The sequence below is a fragment of the Ursus arctos genome, unplaced genomic scaffold, assembly GCF_023065955.2.
Source record: "Ursus arctos isolate Adak ecotype North America unplaced genomic scaffold, UrsArc2.0 scaffold_14, whole genome shotgun sequence".
Lineage (NCBI taxonomy): Eukaryota > Metazoa > Chordata > Mammalia > Carnivora > Ursidae > Ursus > Ursus arctos.
Genome location: NW_026622808.1, coordinates 34,548,262 through 34,570,959, shown reverse-complemented (window position 1 = coordinate 34,570,959; position 22,698 = coordinate 34,548,262). Strand labels below are relative to the sequence as shown.

The following is a 22,698-nucleotide window of genomic DNA, read 5'->3' as shown; positions in this document are numbered from 1 at the left end:
GAGCCTACACACTTGTTTTAACTAACCAACTGTGATTGCCATAACACAAGTGGAAGAGTTCCTACCAGCGGGCATGCCCATATGTTTGGTACATAATCAGAAAGGCTGTGTCAAAAGCCTTGCTTTCTTATTTAAATAAGAATAATAATGTTCCTGTTTTGCGTGGCTATAGCCAACTACTATATGAAAGTATGAAACAAGACTAATCTCTCCCTATGGACAAATGTATCTGACTTACAGATGACCACCAGAAGTCATTTCAGGGACTATTCCTGGCAGGAGGTGAGAATTCCCGGGGTGCGGGTGGCCAGGGGGGTGGGGTGGAGAGGGACAGGAAGGGCATGTTGGCACTATAGCATCCTCAAAGACCATGTCTGCTGTAGCTTCCTGGCCCTGGTCTAGGACTGTGGCTATAAAAAAAAAAAAAAACCATGTTGAAATCCCATCTGTCCCCTGACACACACCTTCAGCTGACTTATTAAAGCAGTGGTCAATCGGGAATAATACCCAACAGGTCGGCTGAGAGCTGTCAAAGAAACAGGTCCCTCATTAGGCAACAGGGAGCACATACTAAAGACAAGTCAGGGTTCATCCACCTGTTCATGAACTTAGTGCTAAAGATACCTAGCCCCTTCCGTCCCCAAACCATCTCAAGCATTATCAGGATGAAAGAGATCTCAATCTCATTAAACACAGAAGCAAACAGAAGGTACCCCAATTACCTGTCTAAGCTATATATTTCTTGAATCTTGATTACATTAGAAGTCAAAAACTGCCCTACAATGTTTTCCATTACCTCTTTTCCAAGGGAAAAAAATCGGTGAGAAAGGAAGTGATTTCTCAAATTTGGTACAAGTTGTACAAATGAACTGCACAACTGCAAGGAGCACCATATATATCCCAAGCTATGAGTGGCAACCCCAGGAACTGTGCAGCACATACTGGCACATCTCTCCTTGGGGGCTCCCGTTCTCTGATGCAGCCAACCAAGGATGGCCCCTCTCACTTTATTCTTCCTTTATCAAGGACTCCTAGGAGAAGTAACTCCCTTGGGACCATGTGCATCCTTCATCCATACGTCAGTACTCCCTGAGGCTTTGACATACCTTGCAGCACACGCAGAAAGCCTTAAGGGGGTTCAGCCCCAGCCAGCCACTGCTACCACAGTCTCGGAAGCGGTCCATGAACTGTGTGTACAAATCTCGCTGGATCTTCGAGAGCCGCACCAGGATCACATTTTCTTCCTTGGCAGGGAGATGAATCTTCAGCACAGTGTGGCCTCTCCTACAAAGGCAGAGATCAGAATTGTCAAGCCTGTGTGGCCAGGACAGTGGCCTCTCCTACAAAGGCAGAGATCAGAATTGTCAAGCCCGTGTGGCCAGGACAGGTCAGTGCAGGAAAACAAGAGAACTCTGCATTTCTGCCACATCTCCTCTTGAGGATCTCCACATTCACAGCAGCCTTGCAATAGTGAGGATTGGTTTAGCGACCATCAGAGGAAACTCATTTTAAGGATAAGAACTAGAGCAAAAAGGACTGGGTGGCAGAGACTGGGAACTTCAGGTTCCTACCCGGATTCAGGGCTGTTTCTCTAAGCTTTCTGCACACATGTCAACTTAACAAGGAAAAACAAGGGGATTGCTTTAGACTACCCTAACTACATCTACTGAGATGCTGAAACTGGTGAGGCCATGCCCCTGAGAACCAGCACTTGTACGCTTTCGCCAAGTCAGCAGAAGGCCAGCTCTCTTTTGCTTCTCGGCAAGTAAGGCAGGTATCTCTAGAAACTTCAAAGATTAACTTCTGAGGGAAGCACTTCTAGGCCAAACTTTCAGAGGACTGAAACAGTGGCTATCCATCATTTATGTGCTATTCAGGAAAAGCTATTCACTAAAAGGAAAGTTTTACTATCACTCACTAGGAAGGGGCCCTCCTGCTGTAACAGTTCCCCTTTGGGACAGCTCTGCATGCCCACTACACCAAGGTCTCTCTGAGGATTCAAAAGACAGGGCCCTAAGGATGGCTCACCTCTGCACAAAGCCCTCCAGGAGGCTGTGCAAGACATGGCTCCGGTACCGCATTAGGCGGACATCCTGAGGCGTGCTGTCAATACACTGTCCATTCAGGATGGGGCGTTCAAACATGTTGCTGAACTCCTGCCGGGTGCCGAGGAAGTCTGGGCGCACAAAGTCCACCATGCACCAGTACTCAATGAGGTTGTTCTGCAGGGGGTACCCAGTCAGCACCACCCGACGGCGAGAGCGAATGTTCTTCAGGGCCTGCGAGGTGCTGGCCTGGCAGTTTTTGATGCGGTGTCCCTCGTCACAAATCACCACATCAGGGCCAGGGCGGCATAAGGCCTTCTCAAACTCTAGGGAGGGAAGAGGATCCGGAGTCAGAGGGTGAGAGGGCCTGCTCTTAGTCAACAATATGAGAAGTAGGGGTGCACCCTGGAGGAGACAGAAGAAATGAAGGAAGCAGGAAAGCAAGAGTCAGCCCCCATTAGTGAAAGGGAGCCAACCATCCAGGCTCCTGCGCGTTTGGTGTGACATGTTAACCTGGACTATTGACTCTTGCAATAAATCTCTTCTCCCTTTTTCCTTTCCTTCTTTTTTTTCTTTTTTTTCCTTTAGACTAAAAGTAAAACACCTTGCATTCCTAGGGCTTATGCCAACTGGGTGGCAGAGAGCGTGACTTTACAGAGTACCAGACTAGGATTAAAAACGGGTCTGGGTGAGACTGATGGGAATCATCCAGACACTGCACACGGCTGTCACCCTTGTCAGCATCTTGGCACCATCTGCGGGCTGGCTGGTGGGGAGTTAGCTAAAGGACAAAATCTTCCTGGAGTTACCTGCCAGTCATTGCTAAATGGCAAATTCTTCCCAGCTCTACCACAGAAGCAAACCTAGAACAAACATATCTATAGATGAAGAGACCTATAAAATGAAACAGCTTCTAAACCTAAAAAAAACATTCTTCTCCAAATGGGCAAAACCCCCTTAGAAGAGAGGGAACAGAACTACAACTATGAGAAGAACGGCTTTCACTAAAAGAACGGAGATAAATTCTTTTATAAATTCATAATATTATTACTACTCTGTATGCTAGTGATTTAAATACTTTATATTTTCTTAATGCTATCCCAAAACACCTCTAGGATGAGGTGATGGGAACGGTCACTCTCGCAACTGCTCTGAGAGAGAAACAGGGCCAAATGGGCAGGGGAGTTTCCCTAAGTCATCCTGTGCATGGCCTACCCAGAATTCCACAGCAGACAAGAAAAGCAGCACACCTTCTGAGAGCCAGTAGAAGTCATCCCACCTATCTTAGGGACCAGGATTTCTAGTTCATGACAATACAACTCACATCAGTAATCTTCAAATTTGACTTGGTGCTATTATAGACAATATTTCTTTTTTCCTGAAACACCACCCCTAAAAGTATTCCGGGGATAGGCTGCCCACCTCTCCGGAACTCCTGCTGTCGATCTTCCTCATCCAGATCAATGATGACCGGGTGAGAACGTTTCTTGGTTTTCTTCGATCTACCTGTGGCAAAGGATTTCTTCAGGGTGAGGAGTCTGTACATTTCGTACCCCATCAGCAGCACCCCACCCTCTGACACCCAATCAGCCATCACTTTAGCACGAGCTGCCATTGTCCTGCAAGAGTGAACAGAGAAAAAATTACTGCTTCCACTGCTCCCCAGGAAGAACTGCTCACAATCAGAGCCATGTTGATGTACACTCAGTGGCAGCATTACACTGGCTGGCCAGCTGCCCAAGGACTTTCCCAGCATCCCAGAGACAACTGGGTCACCGATGACAGTCAAACAGCAGAAAAACAGAAATGCAATGGCACAAGGCAAGCAAAAGTGATAATTCCTGGGACGCCCAGGTGGCTCAGTCGGTTAAGCATCTTACTCGATTTTGGCTCAGGTCATGGTCTCAGGGTTGTGAGATCGAACCCAGTGTCGGGCTCCACACCAGGCGTTAAGCCTGCTTAAGAATCTCTCTCCCACTCCCTCCACCCACCCACCCCCTCTTGGTCGCTTAAAAAAAAGGTGACAACTCCCTTGGGTATACATGCATGGCTACAATTCTACATTTGAGAGAGAATTTCAAGTTATTCCCATAATAAATACAAGGTACTAAAAGCAAGAACAATATTCTGCATTTTACCTGCCCAGGCCCTGGTGAGTAAAGAGGCAAGGACAAGTGATAAGGGAGAAAGAGCAGCAGAGCCCAGATGACACTCAGCACAGTCCCTCCAACTCCTACTAAACAACTGAGCCCTGACTGTAATTCATTAACCACATGTGGACTAACAGTCCTGAAATCCAAGAAACAAGAGCAGGTGATCAACCACCTACGGGGCCACTCTGTCTCCTCATTTTGATGCGTGTGACCAAACATCACAAAAGGTAGCCTCTGCAGAAAACAAAGTCTATCTTCTCAATTATCCATGACAGCGAGGGGAAAGGATAACATGAATAGCTGGCATGAACCAAGAAATATCTTTAGAATTTGGGAAATCAAGTTGAATTTATGAAATGGAATATAAATAATTTTATTTAAATCTAAAACAAAAGTTTGCACTTTTCAAAACTTGGAAGTTATAGCATTAAAGGTCAACTGTAGGTCAGTGTTGAAAAGAGACTGCTGATTAGGCTTCTAAGAAAGAGAAATGTAAAAGGTGAAAAGTTAGAAGGTGGACAGTTTCATTTCATCATGTTGAATTTTATTACTGTCCACATGGGAAAACAGGACAATGTATGTGTATTTTTGAGGACATAAAAACATCTTCAAGCAGATGTAAGAAATTTCCCAGGCTACCTAACTGACTTTACTGAAAAGATAGGTAGAGAAAAAAGTAGGTAACAAGGGGCAGGGGGCACACTAAGAAACCAAAAAGAATCTGGAAAGACAGGGTTCATATGCAAATAGACTGCCTTGATATCCAGATCCCAGGAAGAAGTCTAAAAGGAAAGGGCAAGAAGGAGAAGGTAGGCCACCTACTTGTGCTCATCATTCAAGATGTGAACTTTAAAGAAGCGAGGCTGGACTTCTTCAGGCTTGTTGTCAGCTGGAAGGGCTTCAGGAGCTGGAAGCCACATGTTGAACTCTGCCAGCCAATTCTGAAGAGTATTAACCTGTCAGAAAGCCAGGTCCAGGAAGAGAGTTTTAAGAAACAAGCTCAAAGCTGAGCTCACTGAGCTTTTCAGTACCCGGCAAGGCATTAACCCAGAGCTCTTCAGAGGGCTGAGTAAATGATGCCTTCCCCAACTCTTACCGGCACAATGGCAAGGACAGTTTTGGCTGGCGTGTGGCGGAAGAGGACATCGATGAAAGATATCACTTGCAAAGTTTTCCCCAGACCCATGCTGTGGGCCAGGATGCAGCCAAAGCCACTACTAGTCTTAAACCTCTCCAGGGATTCAACCAGGTTATCATACAGGAACCGGATCCCACCAATCTGACAAGGGATAAACACGGGCAATAGTTAAAGGAGCTGGCAAAGACCAGGGCTTTAGTTTTACTCATCTTGGAATTAGTCAGAATTAAGTAAATGAGCAGACACCACACTATACAGTTGGTGTGGACCACTACGGAAGTTTCCCTGTACCCTTACTAGTCTATTGGCTGCTGACAGTCATCTTAGAGAAAACAGAGAAAATTATTCACCTGGTACAATGGCCCATCAAAGGCAAAAATCTGCAGTACCAAATTCTTGACAGGGTCTCTCACCCAGCCCTTCGTTGCTTACCTTAAGACAGCCCATTCCATGAGGAGCAGTTCTTATTAAGAGTTCTTATGTTGAGTCAACCTCTGTCTTCGTGGAACTTCCACTCACTGGTCTTGATTCAGGGCTCTGGGTCAACACAATCTACTCTGTTCCCTCCTATCAGAAAGTCCCTCAGACTTCTGACTCTTAAATATCCTCTGGAACTACTTCCAGAATCAAATCAATTTCCTAATCAAAGCACTGCCCTCCAGACAGCATCTCAATCAGTCTTGCAGATCTCACAGAGGGAAGCTCAAGATCATTAAGCCAAGAGATCCAGCACTTTCTACACAATAGGGCAAACCTAAGGCTTGCCCTTTCCATTCATCAGAGATCCTGAAGCATCAACTGCTAGGAGGAAAGATCGGGCCTTTCCAATAGCTGCTCGAGGACCCAAACAAGTACTTCACAGGCTGTGATGCTAAAAACGACCAGCAGGTGATGCTCTCAGCAAGGAAGCTGAAAGGAAACAAAGAGAGTCAAGATTTGCTGCACCTGATGAGGTTTCACTGCCCGTGCCAACTGCGGGGCCAGGAAGACATTCTCCTCCTCTGGAGGGTGGTTCAGGTTGACGAGGACCCGCCCCAGAGCATCGCGCTGGTTTAAGATGTCATTCACATGGGTGCCACCCTTCTCCTCTTCCTCATCCTCCTCACTGACAGACTCACTGCTGTCCACAATGTGCAGAGTGTCCTCCTCTCCAGAGCTCAGTTCAATCACCTCTGAGACAGCCAACAAAACAAAACAAAAACCCAGAGAGCAGAGATAATTTACTGCCCATCATTAAAGCATTACAGCATGGAAACAAAGTTAGAATGTCATCACTTGTAAAATTTTGAGCTTAATTTATTATTTCTCTCTTCCAGCTTCAAGTTAAGACAAGGGAAAACCCTACATTTACAAGGAGACTCAGGGACACTTGTCACAGTCAGACCCCAAACCATATGGGGAAGGACTGATTTCTATTCAGAGGTACAGCCAATTACTCAGTGTGAACATTGAGTCAGGAGGAAGTGGCACCTTCAGAGGCACCTCTGGCTTGACCTTACCATCTCGACTGCTTTTTTCATCCTCACTGCCACTGCTGCTGTCCAAACAAATGACTTCCTGGGCCAGGACCCGAGGAGGCAGCTGGGGACCATCGCTTGCTCTTAAGACAATTTCCTCTAGGGAAGGAAAGATGGAAGGGAATGTCAAAACCACATTTAGCTCAAACCTATCTCCCCAAATGACTTATCAGCCTTCTTCCTTTTTTAGTCTTAAGGGGACTATCCCCTGAGGAGAGAAGTAGAGGGGTGTCCCAAATACCTCAGTCCCCTAACTTTCCTTGTCTTTACTGGTTTTTACCTCCTGGTGTCCACCTGACCACTAGAGAAGATCCTAATCCCTTGGCATGTTAAGATACAAAGTTATGGGAGAAAAAATTTAAATAAGATCAGTCTGAGGAGTACGTTAAAAAAAAAAACCCACACACACATTATTATTACTATCTTTTTAGGTAAAGTCTATGCCCAACGTGGGGCTTGAACTCACAACCCTGAGATCAAGAGTCCTACGCTCTACCCACTAAGTCAGGCGTAACTTTTTAGATGTTTCTGATCATTTGCTCCTAAGAAACTGAATGACTCAAAAAGATTCCTCAGAGGCCACAGCGTTATTTCAGATCTGCCCTTCACCACTGTGTGTGCCCAAGGCCTCTTTTCCCTACACTTCAGGGCCTTTCCCACCATCTCCGCTGCTTACCAGGAAGGAACTCCAGGGGAACTGTAGGAATGGGGGCTGCATAATCCTTCCTCTGCTGCTCCAGGCGTTTCCTCCTTTCCAACTCTTCCTGTTGTGCAGCTTTGGTAACGGGCTCCAACTGATCCTCCCGGAGCAGCTTTCTAAACATTACAATAAGAGTGAGCACTTGGGTTGGGTTACTTGAGATTTGGGCAATGTAATGTCAAGCTAAAGAGCTCATTGCTGAGCTCACAGATCTGAGGCAGGAGAAAGAGAAGCCCCGTCAGTCCCACACATCCATGTAACAGGTAAGGTTTTTTTTAAAAAAAAAAAAAAAAGGGTGGGGGGAACTTCAAGGCTCAGGTGATTCTGGGCTAGCATTTTTTCATATTATTTAACTTCCTGAGACATGCCCTGGAAGACTCATCTTTGCACATAACAGATCAAGATTAAAACAGAATAATTCATGATTAAGTTGAAAAACAGTATTAAAAAATAGAGTTGTTATGTGGGAAAGTAGGCTTATAGACGATTCTGCTCTTTATTTTCCAAACTTTGAGTAAAATTTTTAAGCTATCATTATGTTAAAAAAAAAAAAAAACATGAGGGTAGAGGAGAAAAAGATCTCATTGATCTCCTTTCAACAGGAAAAGAAGGAAGGGCTGTGACAGAGGAAGGGTTATGGGGGATTTGGACAGTTAAGGAAGCTCACATCCGCCATTCACTTAGCTCAAGGAAAAAGCCCTGCTTTGGATCAGACAGTCCCCTGCCAACCGAAGTTGAACTCTAAGAAAATGAGAATTCAACTTCTTTTATCTCCTCCTGTTTTGAAACATAAGGGAAAAATAAAGGAAAAAACAGAGTCCAACCAGAGCACCCTATCATCCTGGGGCTGCCCCCAGGGCCTCCAGAGAGTAGGAGACTCCCCTACGCAGCCTGAGTGCCCACCACGTTTGCCCCACAACCTCTGACAGCCTGGGGTGGTTCTGAGCTGCATCTCCACTACTAACTGAGGCACAGAGCTTACACTTTTCTTCTTTGGAAAGGGGACTCTCCTGCTCAAACCAGTCCTGCTACTGACAGCCTTCAAATGGAGGTAATACCTCTACTCCTTCCCTTCTCCTCTAACCCTCAGCACAGCTTACCGTATGTTTCTCCTCATGTGGGAGGGCTTCTGAGCTCTCTTCTTTTTGGGGTCCTCGGAGGCTAGGCTCTTGCCGTGGTGGCGCCTAAGCTGCTCTGAAGGCTCAGACTGAGATGAGGTAGTTGAAGTGCACCGCGGTGGCCGCTGCCCATCTTCCTCCAGCTGGGCACACTCAGTGCCACACATGTCTTCCAGGGATGGGTCTGAAAAGGCAAAGGGAGAGAAGTGCCAGGGACTGACCTTTACGGGGAGAAAAGTGGGTTCTGATGCCAGGCACACCGGGGTTCAAATCTCAATTCAGCAACTTATTAGTTGGTAAGCTAAGGTAAATGACTTACAGCTCTCTGAATCTCAGTGGACTGATCTATAAAATGAGAGTAGTGATGCCGACATTTCAGAGTTGTTACGAGGACTAAATAGTGTGCGTGTCTAGAACCAAGCCTGCTCCAAAAGTAGGTTCACAACAAATGACAGCCATCACTCTTGCTGTAATTTAGCACTCTGATCAGAGTGAGGAAGCTTCATGGCCTCAGAATGCTCTGAAAGGGACAACGGGTTCCAAATACAGCTCAGACTCACTTGTGTCTCATCTGCCAACAAGGGGAATAGCCTTCCTTTCAGTGTCTTAAAGCGTTCACGCTTTCAATTCACTGGCCATTCAGTGAGGGCCTACAACATGGCAAACACTGTCCAAGATGCTTCAAGGGATATTTGTAAGACTTCTTCCTTGCAAGAAGTTTGTTTTCTAGACATAATAAGGCAAAGCGTGCTAAACACCACAGGAAGGGCAGCCTAACTGACCTAAAGAACTTAAAAACATAAGACATCATTTTTCCAGCCAGAGATAATTAGCTAAATCAAGAATAACTGCCCCAGGGTCACAGGACTATGAAAGACACTACTTTGTGGTGTGACCACACAAGGAATTATATGAGAGGTAAAATGTGAGTGAAGCCTTGGAAGGTGAGAATGTCTAAAGGTATTATCTTGAGGAGGGGAAAAGAGGAAATTCCTGGCAGAGGGAAGGTCATTTGTGGCATCAAACACCAGCAAGGACTAGGGTTGGCGTAGGAGGGTCCGTGTGCACACCCCTCTTCCTCAGTCTACTGAGTGGCATTCTGTTTACGGGATGGGCAGTCTTTGGAAGTCACACAGACCATAAGCCTGTCTCCAAATCCAGCAGAGCCTCCCAGACACAAGAAGTACACAACCAAAAAGTCTTTCCTAAAGGTAAGAGCAATTTAAAGCTAGAACATAAATGCTGTAACTGAGATGTGCTGATCAATGCCACTTGACTCTCAGGCAGGAAGGACTCAGGAAGTCTGGGGTTTTGGTGGGATGATTTTTGTTTGTTTTTAACTAAACTTTAAAGATCTGCTTATTTATTTTAGAGAGAGAGAGCACAAGTGGGAGGGGCAGAGGGAGAGGGAGAGAGAATCTCAAGCAGACTCCACGCTGAGCACAGAGCCCAATGTGGGGCTTGATCCCATGACCCCAAGATCATGACCTGAGCCAAAGTCAAGAGTCGGACACTCAACCAACCATTCCACCCAGGCATCCCATGTTTTTAACTAAACTCTAAACTTTATTTGGATTTCACCAGTTTTCCACTAATGTCCTTTTTCTGCTACAGGATTCCATCCTGGATATCATACTGCATCTAGCTCTCATGTCTCAGTCTCTCTAAACTGTGGCAGTTTCTCAGTCTATTCTTGTCTTTCATGACCTTGACAGTTTTTTGAAAAGTACTGGTCAGGTGTTTTGTAGACTGTCCCCTAATTTGAGCATCTGATGTTTTCTCATGATCAGATAGAGTTATGGTTTGTGGGGGAAGAATACCACAGAAGTAAAGTGTCCTTCTCATCATATCTTATCAGGATACAGCCTATCAACATGACTTACTACTGGTGACATCACTTGTTTAAAGTGGTGTCTGCCAGATTTCTCCACTGTAAAATTACTATATTCCCCTTTCCATATTTTATTCATTAGAAGCAAATCACGAAGCCCAGCCCACATTCAAGGGGAAAAGAATTAAGCACTATTTCCAGAGAGAAGGGCATCAAAGAATTTCTGGACATATGTCAAAATCACGAGCAAACATCTGTGGTGGTAGGGGACTGTGAGGCCTTAAGAATGCAAATACCGAGTTTCTTAAAATTTACCCACTAATTTTAACATTCATCAGTGGATCTTATCTACAGAAATTCTTACTATGGTGTTCTAATAGTGGTTTTCTATTGCCCTCTTTACGTCTACATTTATTATTTGGAATTCTTCTGTAAGGAAGATCTATCCCTTCTCCCTTATTTATATATTCAATATTTGTTTATATCAGCATGGACTCAGGTGCCAATGGGGTAAGAAACACTGAACGCTGTAGGCTTTGGTAAAGGGAGACAGTGTTGCCATAGACTTCAATGAGTGAACCAGTAAGCTGATGTCCCCCAACCAAAAGAAAGAGGTATCAGGAGTTATCATCATGTGCACTTAATCACCAAAAAATAACAAATGGACCATCTCATCAGCCAGTGGCCAAGTCACAGAATCCTGAGTGTCCCAGACACTCCATCACTGCTTATCTTCTGTGGCTTGGTATAGCCCCTATTACCACTGTGGGTTCCTTTATGGTCTCTTTCATATGGATGTCAGGTTCTAGAACAGCACGGAGTTGGGAACTAATGTTTCCTGAGAGATAACCGGGCATAGAGGTTCACTATGGACACCGAAACCAGACTTCTGGGGTGTGAACACCAGCTGTCCCTTATTTGTTCCTCAATTACAAAAAGGGAATTAAAACTGTCATGCTATTCCTCAGCCTGACAGTTGAGGAGATGGTTATGTGAGATAGCCTAGACAAAGTGCCGAAACAATGTTCGGCACGTAGTAAACACCATATAAAACAGCTGCTGCTTTTCCTAGGACTACTACCATTCCAGGTACAAGGAATGAGTTTGGTTTCTTATCTCCTTTCTTTCTTATGAGAACTGCAAGGTGAATTTTGCTCCCGTCATTCTAAATTTGAGAAACTGAAGCCCTAAAAAGTAAAAAAAGAAATAGCTTGCCTATGGGTATATAGGAAACCAGCAGGAAAACAGGAGCAGACAGTTAACAGAATGAGCTTCATGGTCAGGCAGCATTAGTGTTGAATCCTGGCTCTGCCACTTACTAGCTCTATGTTCACGGGTTCAACTTCTCTGAGCCACAGTTCCCCACATTTGTAAAATGGGGATGTCAACAGCTCTCTTAGGGAAAATATTCTTTAAACCCAGTTCTGCCACACTCCATGGAATGCCATACTCCCAACCACAGTGAACAGCCTAGGAGCAAACAAAGCTACAGAGCTTAGTTAGCCATGCTGGGCAGCAGTATTTATTTATGTGGAAAATTCAAACTTTAACTATACATCCTAATCAAAAATCAGAAATAAGAAAGCAAAAGAAGCAGAAATGACACAAACTGCATTGTTCTTACAAAATGAGCATTTCTTACACATACACATGTGCATATGTGTACACATGTATACACACACACACACACACACACACACACCAGCCACATGAGACTGTAGGCCACGTCTTCATTGTAAACCTCCCCACATGAGACTACCACAAACTAGACACTGTTGGCCTCTCCTGCCTTCTGCCTTTTAGTTTAGCCTAACACACATAGGAGCATTTGAGTACCAGGCCCTGTACCAAGGCCCCATGGAATGGTCCAAATGGGGAAACACATGAGGTGAGGTCCTAACAGCAACAACACTTGGGGAAAGGATACCCAAACCAGCCTTGCCTAGGGCTGGGCATGGGGGGCAGGGTGCTTCCTTGGGAGAGGTGAAACCAGGGTTTAATCTAATATAATAAGTAAGCGTCAACTAGTAAAAGGAAAGAGAGAACATTCTAGGCAGATATAGGAACATAAGCAAAAGGAATAGATACTTTAAACAAGGTGGAATAGTTGGAAAAATACATGCAGTTCAATACTGGCTAGAATTAATAAAGCAAAACAGCAGCAGGAAGGGCCTTCCGACCCAACAACCACTTCCCTGTCTCTCCCTAGGAGCCCCCCATCCGAAGCAGACTGAGGTGTAGAACCAAGATCCCTCCGAGATGCTGGCACAGATGTCAACCCCTGTCCCGGGGAGGACTACTTTCAAGGCCCTTTCTTCCTAGCCTTCAACATTCCACTGACAACTGTCTGGGCAGGGAGAGGAAGCTAATGTGGCCAATGTAAAATTTGGGGCTGGAGGGGGGTAGTGGGTGTGGATATGTGTGCACAAATGCACACACTCACATGTGAGTACCTGGGTTGATTCACTCTTCTGCAGCAGCAGTGGAAGCAGCTTCCCTGGCCCTCACACTGAGAGACCACTGAAGGTTTTTAGGTAGATAACTTGCTTTTCGAAGGGCAAAGGGGAAACAGCTAAGGGAGGCACCAGACAAGAAATGTTCATGAAGGGACAATGCAATATCATTAACAGAAGCGAGAGGTTAAAACATCACAGTCCCCTCTCTGTTACCACAGGATCCACAGCAGGCCTTTTACAAAAGGCCTCCCAAAGACAGCAGAGTCCAGGGTGTCAAGAAGCACCGGGAACACAACACAAGCTCTGGCTCCTGGACATTTTCCGCCTACTGAGAAAGTGAGGTGCTACTGTTTGTGTGTCCAGCCAGACATGAGAACTAAAAGAGGATCTGCAAGTCTGACTGGCTACCCTCCCCTCTAACAGTCCTCTCCTATTTCTACCTGAAGCACTATAAGAGGAAAGGTCAGCAATTCTGTTTTCCTTAAGAACAACTACCATTGCTTCAGGACCTCCACCCCTCCAAAGAGCTAATACTTCCATGGCATTGTCACATAATATTACTGCCACCTCTCTCCTAACTCACAGCCCTCAATTCTTCCCTCCTAAAGGGGGAGGCTATCCAATCTTCCTCCCAAAGGAATAGGCAGCTGGACAGCAGAATCCCTAAGAGGGGATATCTCTTGTTAAAGGGCTACTTCTACCAACACTGCAGTTTGCCCTACACAATTATACTTGAGGCTGGGTTGGCACACCTCAACTTGGTACTTTGCTAGATCCTCTGACCTGGTTCTGATAATGAAATTTGATGTTCTCCTGGCCTTAAGGCCTTTTGTTTCTATTTCACAAGCAAATTTATTGAGTAACCACTTGGAGGAACAGTTGGAATCAAGGTCAGAAAGTAGGCAGATAGGACAGAGTCAGAGTATAGAGGGCAGGCCTTGAATGTCAGGTCAAGGGGTCTGAACTTGATCTACTGGGCAGTGGGAATTTGTTGCCAACTGTTAATATTTCCTTTTTCTGGTTTCTGCCTTACAGAGTGGGCTGTTTCTGGGAGGAGGAAGAACAGAATCTGATAACCTTTCAATATCACAGACAAATTCACAATCAAACATTCCAACTTGTAAGGTCTAGCTTTGCATTCCTGTCTGACCCAGCGTTGAATGTGGCCAAGTACAGTAGCAATTTTAAAATGATCACAGTATATACAATTCTCATGTACACTTAGTTCAGACACAGATTTCTCCTTTACACAGAGGATACAGGTCTAAACCAGCTCCTTACCAATCAGTATTCTTTGAATGAATCTTCAGCTTCTGGATTCAACAGCTACTGTTTGCTTGTTAAAAAGCTTTAGTTTACAGATGTACTAATATTTAAAGGTCGCTGTCATGTAAGTCAATGTTTTAAGAGTGCTTCATTGCTGCTTCGTGATTGCTTATTACGAAGTTTCTGGGTTTTACATAACATGGTATATACCACATCTTAGACTATTCTTAATAATAAACTATTATTTCAAAATTTCTATAATTAATTTTTCCCCAAGTCAAAATGTAACTTCCCACTGCATGCTCTTTACTATCTTCTGAATAATGAACCATGTGAATTTACAATCTAATCAAAATCATTAATTCAACTTTCAAAAAATAGCCCTCCCTAAAATTCTGGAATATGATCCACCAAAAGCCACTAAGGAAAAAGAGAAAAGGGTCAAAAAGGAGGTAAAGGGACATGTGGTTTAAAAGTCAATGATTATTACCACCCGAATTCAGGATCAGAATCAGATCTGGTCACAAATATCCCTGAACTTTCTCCTTCACGTGAGCCAGCTGTGAGCAGCAATCACAAGAGTTATATAAACACCAACGAACACTTACATAAGCTTCTCAGGAATGAGTTATGAACACCACCACGACAAATATGACTAGGCAAATGAGGAACACTGAAAGAAAAATCTCTCTTTCACTCACTGGGGGTATAAGGTACAAACACTTCCAGGGCACTCTCTTTTCTTCCTTCCCAATCCCATCTGTATAAACAAAGCTCAGTGAATTCTAAGTCTTACCATATACCTCCTGATGTGATGCAACAGGTTGTATACACAACAACTATTACATATGTGTGCCAAAACATTACTTGAATCTCAACACACCTGAGATCTCACTATCAGTGTGCAAAAATACAGGAAAAAAGGACCATGTTGACAGAGTGGAGTGGCCACTGGAGATGCCTGACACTCTGTTCTGAGGAGCGACCAATGGTGTGATGGAGCGGGCCAGGGACCGCTTACACCTGAGATAGACTACAGGACAGCACGTACCATAGGTAGAAGTCCAAGTCAAACGCAGAAGGACAGCCTCACTGAGCAACCAAGAGTGTCATCTGTACCCGAAGCGATTTCAGCAGCCCGTACCTGTGGTAGATTTCCAGGTGAACTAAGGCACTCTTCACTGAGACACCAAGACGTGGTTAAAGCAGTATTAGAACAACCAAGGAGCTGATTTCCAAGCAAAAAACCAGCTGACAATGTATTGATGTATTTGAATCAGCTGACAGTGTAATTAAGATAATATCCATGATTTTTAGAAAATAAAAGAATTATGCTAAATTTGTTAAAAGCAAGACCACCAGGATGCAATCAGCAAAATCTAGAAATGTATGAAACTACAGTAACAAGTGAATCCTTTTCTTCTGCAAATAAGTTGCAAGGAAAAAAAGAAAACGAAAAAGGTAGGAAAAGCTCAGATTAAAGAGATTAAAAGACAAATGAACTAAATGTGGAATTTGCAGGGATTTTAATGAAATAACAGTAAAAATAATCTTTAAAAGATAATCGGGGATTATCCAGATATTTCATGATATAAGGAATTACTGATTTAAAATATTTAGGTGTGATAATGGTATTGTGTTTATTTTTGTTTTTGTTTCTAGGGCTTTATATGTTAGAAGATACAATAAATACACACTGAAGTTTACAGATAAAATGTTACAACATTACAGATCTACTTCCAAATAATCCAAGGTTGGGGGGAACAAATGAAACAAGACTAGCCTTGTATTCACAACTACTGAAGAGAATACTGGCAATACAGGGTTCATTTTACTATTGTCTCTTTTTCTATTTCGTTAGAGATTTTCCAGAATAAAACTTCACGACTATTTTAATTTTAGAAGTCTTAACAGAAGATAAAATATAATAAGCACTAATCTCTACACTATTTAGGTCTCAACTTTTCTACATTTGTTAATATACATTTGTATATTTTATACCAGTAACCAATGAATACACATCACTTTGTGTTCTGTTTTGGTCACATGTTACATACATATAAATGTTTCTTTGACATAGTCCACATACTCATCATTTTAATGGCAGGCTACCAGTATATCACAGAATGCTTTGACATTCAGGCTATTTCTTGGTTTTTATTTGTATCTATAGCAGCATAAATATATCTTTGTACAAATTATTTTTCCTTTTGATTTACTTATTTGTGATATAATCCACTACAGTTGGAGAAATGAGCAGAGTTTAAAGGTTCAGATATTGGTAAGCTTTTTCTATAAAAAGCCTGATAGTAAATACTTTAGGTTTCATGGGTCATAGGTCTCTGCTGTAACTACTCAACTTCACCAGAGTAGCTCAAAAGCAGCCATACATAAACATATAAGTGAACAAGCACAGCTGTGTTCCAGCACAATTCTGTTTACAAAAACAGGCAAAAATAATTCTGAAAAAGAACAAAGGAGGACACACACTTCCTGATTTCAAAACTTACTATGAAGCTACAGTAATCAAAACAATGTAGAACTGGCATAAAGAAGACATACAGACCAATGAAATAGGACAGAGAGCACAGAAATAAACCCTCACATATGTGGTCAAAGGATTTTCAACAGGAGGGCCAATACCATTCACAGGAAAAGGACAGTCTCTTTAGCAAGTGGTGCTGGGAAAAACCAAATACCCACATGCAGAAGAATGAAACTGGACCCTTACCTTATACCATATACAAAAATTAAGTCAAAATGGATCAAAGACCTAAATGTAACATCTAAGATTATATGAAACTTAGAAGAAAACATAGGGGAAAACTTGATACTGGATTTGGCAATGATCTCTTGAATAGGAAACCAAAGGCATAGGCAATAAAAGGAAAAAAAAGACAAACTGGACTTCATGAAAACTTAAAATTGTGGGCATGAAAAGACACTATCAACAGAATGAAAAGACCCATGGAATGGGAGTAAACACTTGCAAGTCATGTATCCAATGAGGGATTAATATCCAGAATATATAAAGAACTCCTAAGACTCCAAAACCAAAGAACAAAACCAAACTGATTCAAAAATGGCAAAGGATATAAACAGACATTTCTCCGAAGAAGATCTATAAATGGCCAATAAGCACCTAAAAAGATGCTTAAAATCACTAATCACTAGGGAAACGTAAATTGACACCACAGTAACATATCACCTCACAGCCATTTAGGATGGCTACTACCAAAGAAACAAAGAACCAGCGTTAGCAAGAATGTGGAGAAATCAGAACCCTTGTGCACTACTGGCAAGAATGTACAATGACACAGCTGTTATGGAAAATAGTATGGCAATTCCTCAAAAAGTTAAAACACTGGATTGCTATATGATTCAGCCATTCCAGTTCTGGATGTATACTCGAACTGACAGTAGGGTCTTGACATGACACACAGCCATCTTCATAACATCATTATTTATAATAGCTAAGATGTGGAACAACCTGAGTATCCACTGATGGGTGAAGGGATAAGCAAAATGTGATATATGCATACAATGGAATAGTATACAGCCTAAAAAAGGAAGGAAATTCTGACACGCTACAGTATGAGTAAATCTTGAGGACATTATGTTAAATGAAATAGTTCAGTCAGAAAAGGACAAATACTATTCCATCTATATGAGGTACTTAAAGTAGTTAAAATCATAAAGACAAAAAGTAGGATGGTGGTTCCCAAGGGCTAGAAAGAAATAATAATGGAGTGATGGTTTAATGGGTACAGAGTTTAAATATGGATGATGAAAAAGCTTTGGTGATGGTTGGTAGTGATGGTCGCAGAACAATGAAAATTTGCTTAATGCCACTAAATGCTACACTTTAAGATGGCTAAAATAGGGTGCCTTGGTGGCTTAGTCAGTTGTTCATCCAACTTTTGATCTCAGCTCCGGTCTTGATCTCAGGGTCATGAGTTCAAGCCCTGTGTTGGGCTCCACGCTGGGCATGGAGCCTACTTCAAAAATAAAAAATTAAAGTGGCTAAAATGGTAAATTTTATGTTACATATATTTTAACACACACAGCTGGCTTAGTCATTATGCTAAGTTAAAAAAGTCTGACACAAAAGGCCTCATATTGTATAATTTCATTTATAGAAATGTCCAGAACAAGTTAATCTCTATAGACAGAAGTAGGATAGTGGTTGCCAGGGACTGGGAGAGAGGATAATGGGAGTGACTGCTTATGGATAAGGGGGTTTCTTTTGGGGGTTTTGAAAAGGTTCTGAACTTAGACAGTGGTGACGGTTCAACAACCTTGATATACTAAAAATCACTGAATTGAACACTTCAAAATGGTGACTTACATATACCTCAATAAGAATATATACATATTTTTAAATATTGGCTTGGTGCTTCTGCTTCCAGCTAAGGTGGAATAGCTTGAGGCAAACCAATGCTTGCACTAAGAATAGCTAGAAATATGTTATCAAATTAAAAAAAGAAAAAGAACAGCAACAAAGCCTTTTGAAGGCACTGAAGAGATGCTGAGAGGATCAGAAGTAGAAGGGAGGAGATTCCAGAGAAAGGAAAATCAAGAAGAGATAAGCCAGCATTCTACTGCCATTTATTCCCCTCTTAAGCCAAGTCTGGTTGCTGGGGCAAGCTGAGAGTAACCCAAACAGAGGGCTGTTAATAAGAAGCAAAGACACCAGAAGAACTTTTGATAACTTCATTGGACTAAAAAGACAAAACTTAAAGACATGAGGGACCACGGTCCTGGTGAAATGTGAAAGGCAGAATTGAGCCAAAAACTCAGTTCATTTCCATTCAAGTCACTTACTTCATTCTAAAGCTGAGTGAGATGGGATATTAAGAAGCTAAGCAGAGAGAGTTGGGTTAAGATGGCGGAGGAGTAGGGGACCCCTTTTTCAGCCGGTCCCCTGAGTGGAGTTGGATAGGTACCAGACCAGCCTGAACATCCACGGAATCAGCCTGAGACACAGGAAGATACATCTGGATCTCTACAAATGAACATCTCCAGCGCTGAGTATTGAGGTAGGAAGTGGGGAGCCTGAAACCGCGCAGAGATATAGGAAGATAAACAGAAGGGGGAGGGAGTCGCCGCATTCGGGCACCGGGAAGCGGTAGCCACCTGCTCCGGGGAACGGGCGGACTCGCAGACGGGCACCCGAGAGAGAGCGGACTGAGACCGTGAGCTGGGGAGCGCACGTCACCAGACTTCTCACGGAGTGGAACTCCGGTGTGCTCACTGGAACCAGACTGAGACCGGGAGCTCTGGGAGCACGCGGGGGCGGCTGACGGCTGGCGGTGTTAGAGACACAAAGGACAGAGACGCGCCGCCCCTGGGAGTGAGGGCTGGGACACCGCGTGTGGGGCGCACAACCCCGGGACGCTGCAGGGTTGAGCAGCACCAAAAAAAACAGAGTTAAAGTGGCCAGAACATCAGTGGAGAACGGTTCGCGATCCCTCTGTTCTGAGACAGAGGCTGAGATTCGGCCGCTGCCGCTCTGTCTCTCAGAAGAGGCACGGCAAACTGCCAGGGAAAGCCGCCAGAGAATAAAAGCCTGGAAAGACCTGCTCACAGTGTGCCCATCCCCATCCCCCCTCGCAGAGGACACGGAGACTCTACACAAACAGGGTTGCCTGAGTATCGGCGTGGCAGTCCCCTCCCCCAGAAGGCAGGCTGAAAAATCAAGAAGCCCACATCCCTAAGATCCCTATAAAACAAGGGCGCACGGCCTGGGTCCCGGTCAATAATTTGGGCTCTGGACAACCCCACAACCTCTCCTCATCAGAATGACGAGAAGGAGAAATCCCCCCCCAGCAAAGAAAAGACAATGAGTCTGTGGCCTCTGCCACAGAACTAATGGATATGGATATAACCAAATTATCAGAAATGGAATTCAGAGTAACAATGGTCAAGATGATGTGTAGAACTGAAAAAAGTATTAATGAAAATGTTAATGAGAATACAGAATCTCTAAGGGCGGAAATGAGAGCAAATCTGGCAGAAATTAAAAATTCTATGAGCCAAATGCAGTCAAAACTAGAGGCTCTGACGGCCAGGGTGAATGAGGCAGAAGAATGTATCAGCGAATTGGAGGATGGGTTAGTAGAAGAAAAAGCTAAAACAGAATCTGGACTTAAAAAAATCCACGCCCAAGAATGTAGGTTACGGGAGATTACTGACTCAATGAAACGTTCCAATGTCAGATGTCAGAATCATTGGCATCCCCGAGGGGTTGGAGAAAAACAGAGGTCTAGAAGAGATATTTGAACAAATTGTAGCTGAAAACTTCCCTAATCTAGCAAGGGAAACGAATGTTTATTCGTGTCCAAGAGGCAGAGAAGACCCCTCCCAAGCTCAACCACGACAAACCTACGCCATGTCACGTCATAGTGCATTTCGCAAATATTAGATCCAAGGATACAGTATTGAAAGTGGCCAGGGCAGGGGCGCCTGGGTAGCGCAGTCGTTAAGTGTCTGCCTTCGGCTCAGGGCGTGATCCTGGCGTTTTGGGATCGAGTCCCACATCGGGCTCCTCGGCTGGGAGCCTGCTTCTTCGTCTCCCACTCCCCTGCTGTGTTCCCTCTCTCGCTGGCTGTCTCTCTGTCACATAAATAAATAAAAAAATCTTGGAAAAGATACTCAAACACTTGGAAACTAAGCACCATCCTGCTCAGGAATGATTCGATAAACCAGGAAATAAAAAATCAATTTAAACAATTTATGGAGACCAACGGGAATGAAAACACAACCGTCCAAAACCTATGGGATACTGCAAAGGCAGTCCTAAGGGGGAAATACATAGTCATCCAAGCCTCACTCAAAAGAATAGAAAAATCTAAAATGCAGTTTTTATATTCGCACCTCAAGAAGCTAGAACAGCAACAGAGGGACAGGCCTAATCCACGCACGAGGAAGCAGTTGACCAAGATTAGAGCAGAAATCAACGAATTAGATACCAGGAGTACAGTAGAGCAGATCAACAGAACTAGAAGCTGGTTCTTTGAGAGAATTAATAAAATTGACAGACCTCTGGCAAGACTTATCCAAAAGAATAGAGAAAAGACCCAAATTAATATAACTATGAATGGAAAAGAACAGGTCACAACCAACACCATTGAAAGTGGAAGGATTATTAGAAACTTTTTTCAACAGCTTTATGCCAATAAATTAAGCAATCTGGAAGAGATGGAGGCCTTCCTGGAAACCCATAAACTACCAAGACTGAAACAGGAAGAAATTGATTTTTTAAACAGGCCAATTAATTATGAAGAGATTGAGTGAGTGATAAAGAACCTTCCAAAAAATAAAACTCCAGGCCCGGACGGTTTTCCTGGGGAATTCTACCAAACCTTCAAAGAAGAAATAATACCTATTCTCCTAAAGCTATTTCAAAACATAGAAACAGAAGGAAAGCTACCAAACTCATTCTATGAGGCCAATATTACCTTGATCCCCAAACCAGGAAAAGACCCCATCAAAAAGGAGAATTACAGACCGATTTCCCTAATGAATATGGACGCCAAAATCCTCAACAAGATCCTGGCTAATAGAATCCAACTGTACATTAAAAGGATTATCCATCATGACCAAGTGGGATTCATACCTGGGATGCAAGGCTGGTACAGCATTTGCAAATCTATCAGTGTCTTAGATTTTATCCAGAAACAAAAATTCAGAAATCATATGATTCTCTCAATAGATGCAGAAAAAGCATTTGACAAGACACAGCATCCTTTCCTGATTAAAACCCTTCAGAGTGTAGGAATAGAGGGTACACTTCTCAAGCTCATAAAAGCCATCTATGAAAAGCCTACAGCAAATATTACTCTCAATGGGGAAAAGCTGGAAGCCTTTCCCTTAAGATCAGGAACACGACAAAGATGCCCACTCTCGCCACTATTATTCAACATAGTACTAGAAGTCCGTGCAACAGCAATCAGACAACAAAAAGGGATAAAAGGTATCCAAATCGGCAAAGAAGAAGTCAAACTGTCTCTCTTCGCAGATGACATGATACTCTATATGGAAAACCCAAAAGAATCCACTCCCAAACTATTAGAAGTTATAGAGCAATTCAGTAATGTGGTGGGATACAAAATCAATGCTCAGAAATCAGCTGCATTTCTATACACGAATAATGAGACTGAAGAAAGAGAAATTAGGGAATCCAGTCCATTTACAATAGCACCAAAAACCATACGTTACCTTGGAATTAACTTAATCAGAGATGTAAAGGATCTATATTCTAGAAACTACAAATCACTCTTGAAAGACATTGAGGAAGACACAAAAAGATGGAAAAATATTCCATGCTCATGGATCGGAAGAATTAACATAGTTAAAATGTCCATGCTACCCAGAGCAATCTACACTTTCAATGCTATCCCGATCAAAATACCGAGGACATTTTTCAAAGAACTGGAACAAATAGTCCTTAAATTTGTATGGAACCAGAAAAG

The 22,698-nt window shown here is 43.3% G+C and overlaps 1 protein-coding gene across 4 annotated transcripts in view; it reads right to left on the bottom strand.

Moving 5' to 3' along the window:
• RAD54L2 (RAD54 like 2) overlaps positions 1-22,698 on the bottom strand; it is a 118,813-nt gene that overhangs the window by 20,796 nt on the left and 75,319 nt on the right. For all 4 annotated transcript variants that reach the window (XM_026500940.4, XM_026500941.4, XM_044384883.3 and 1 more), the window contains 9 exons: positions 8,654-8,855; positions 7,530-7,669; positions 6,836-6,952; positions 6,282-6,508; positions 5,295-5,477; positions 5,021-5,154; positions 3,468-3,664; positions 2,029-2,371; positions 1,107-1,284 (listed from right to left, as the gene is read on the bottom strand). In XM_026500940.4, the coding sequence (XP_026356725.2) occupies positions 1,107-1,284; positions 2,029-2,371; positions 3,468-3,664; positions 5,021-5,154; positions 5,295-5,477; positions 6,282-6,508; positions 6,836-6,952; positions 7,530-7,669; positions 8,654-8,855 (1,721 nt within the window). The remainder of the gene's footprint in view (positions 1-1,106; positions 1,285-2,028; positions 2,372-3,467; positions 3,665-5,020; positions 5,155-5,294; positions 5,478-6,281; positions 6,509-6,835; positions 6,953-7,529; positions 7,670-8,653; positions 8,856-22,698) is intronic.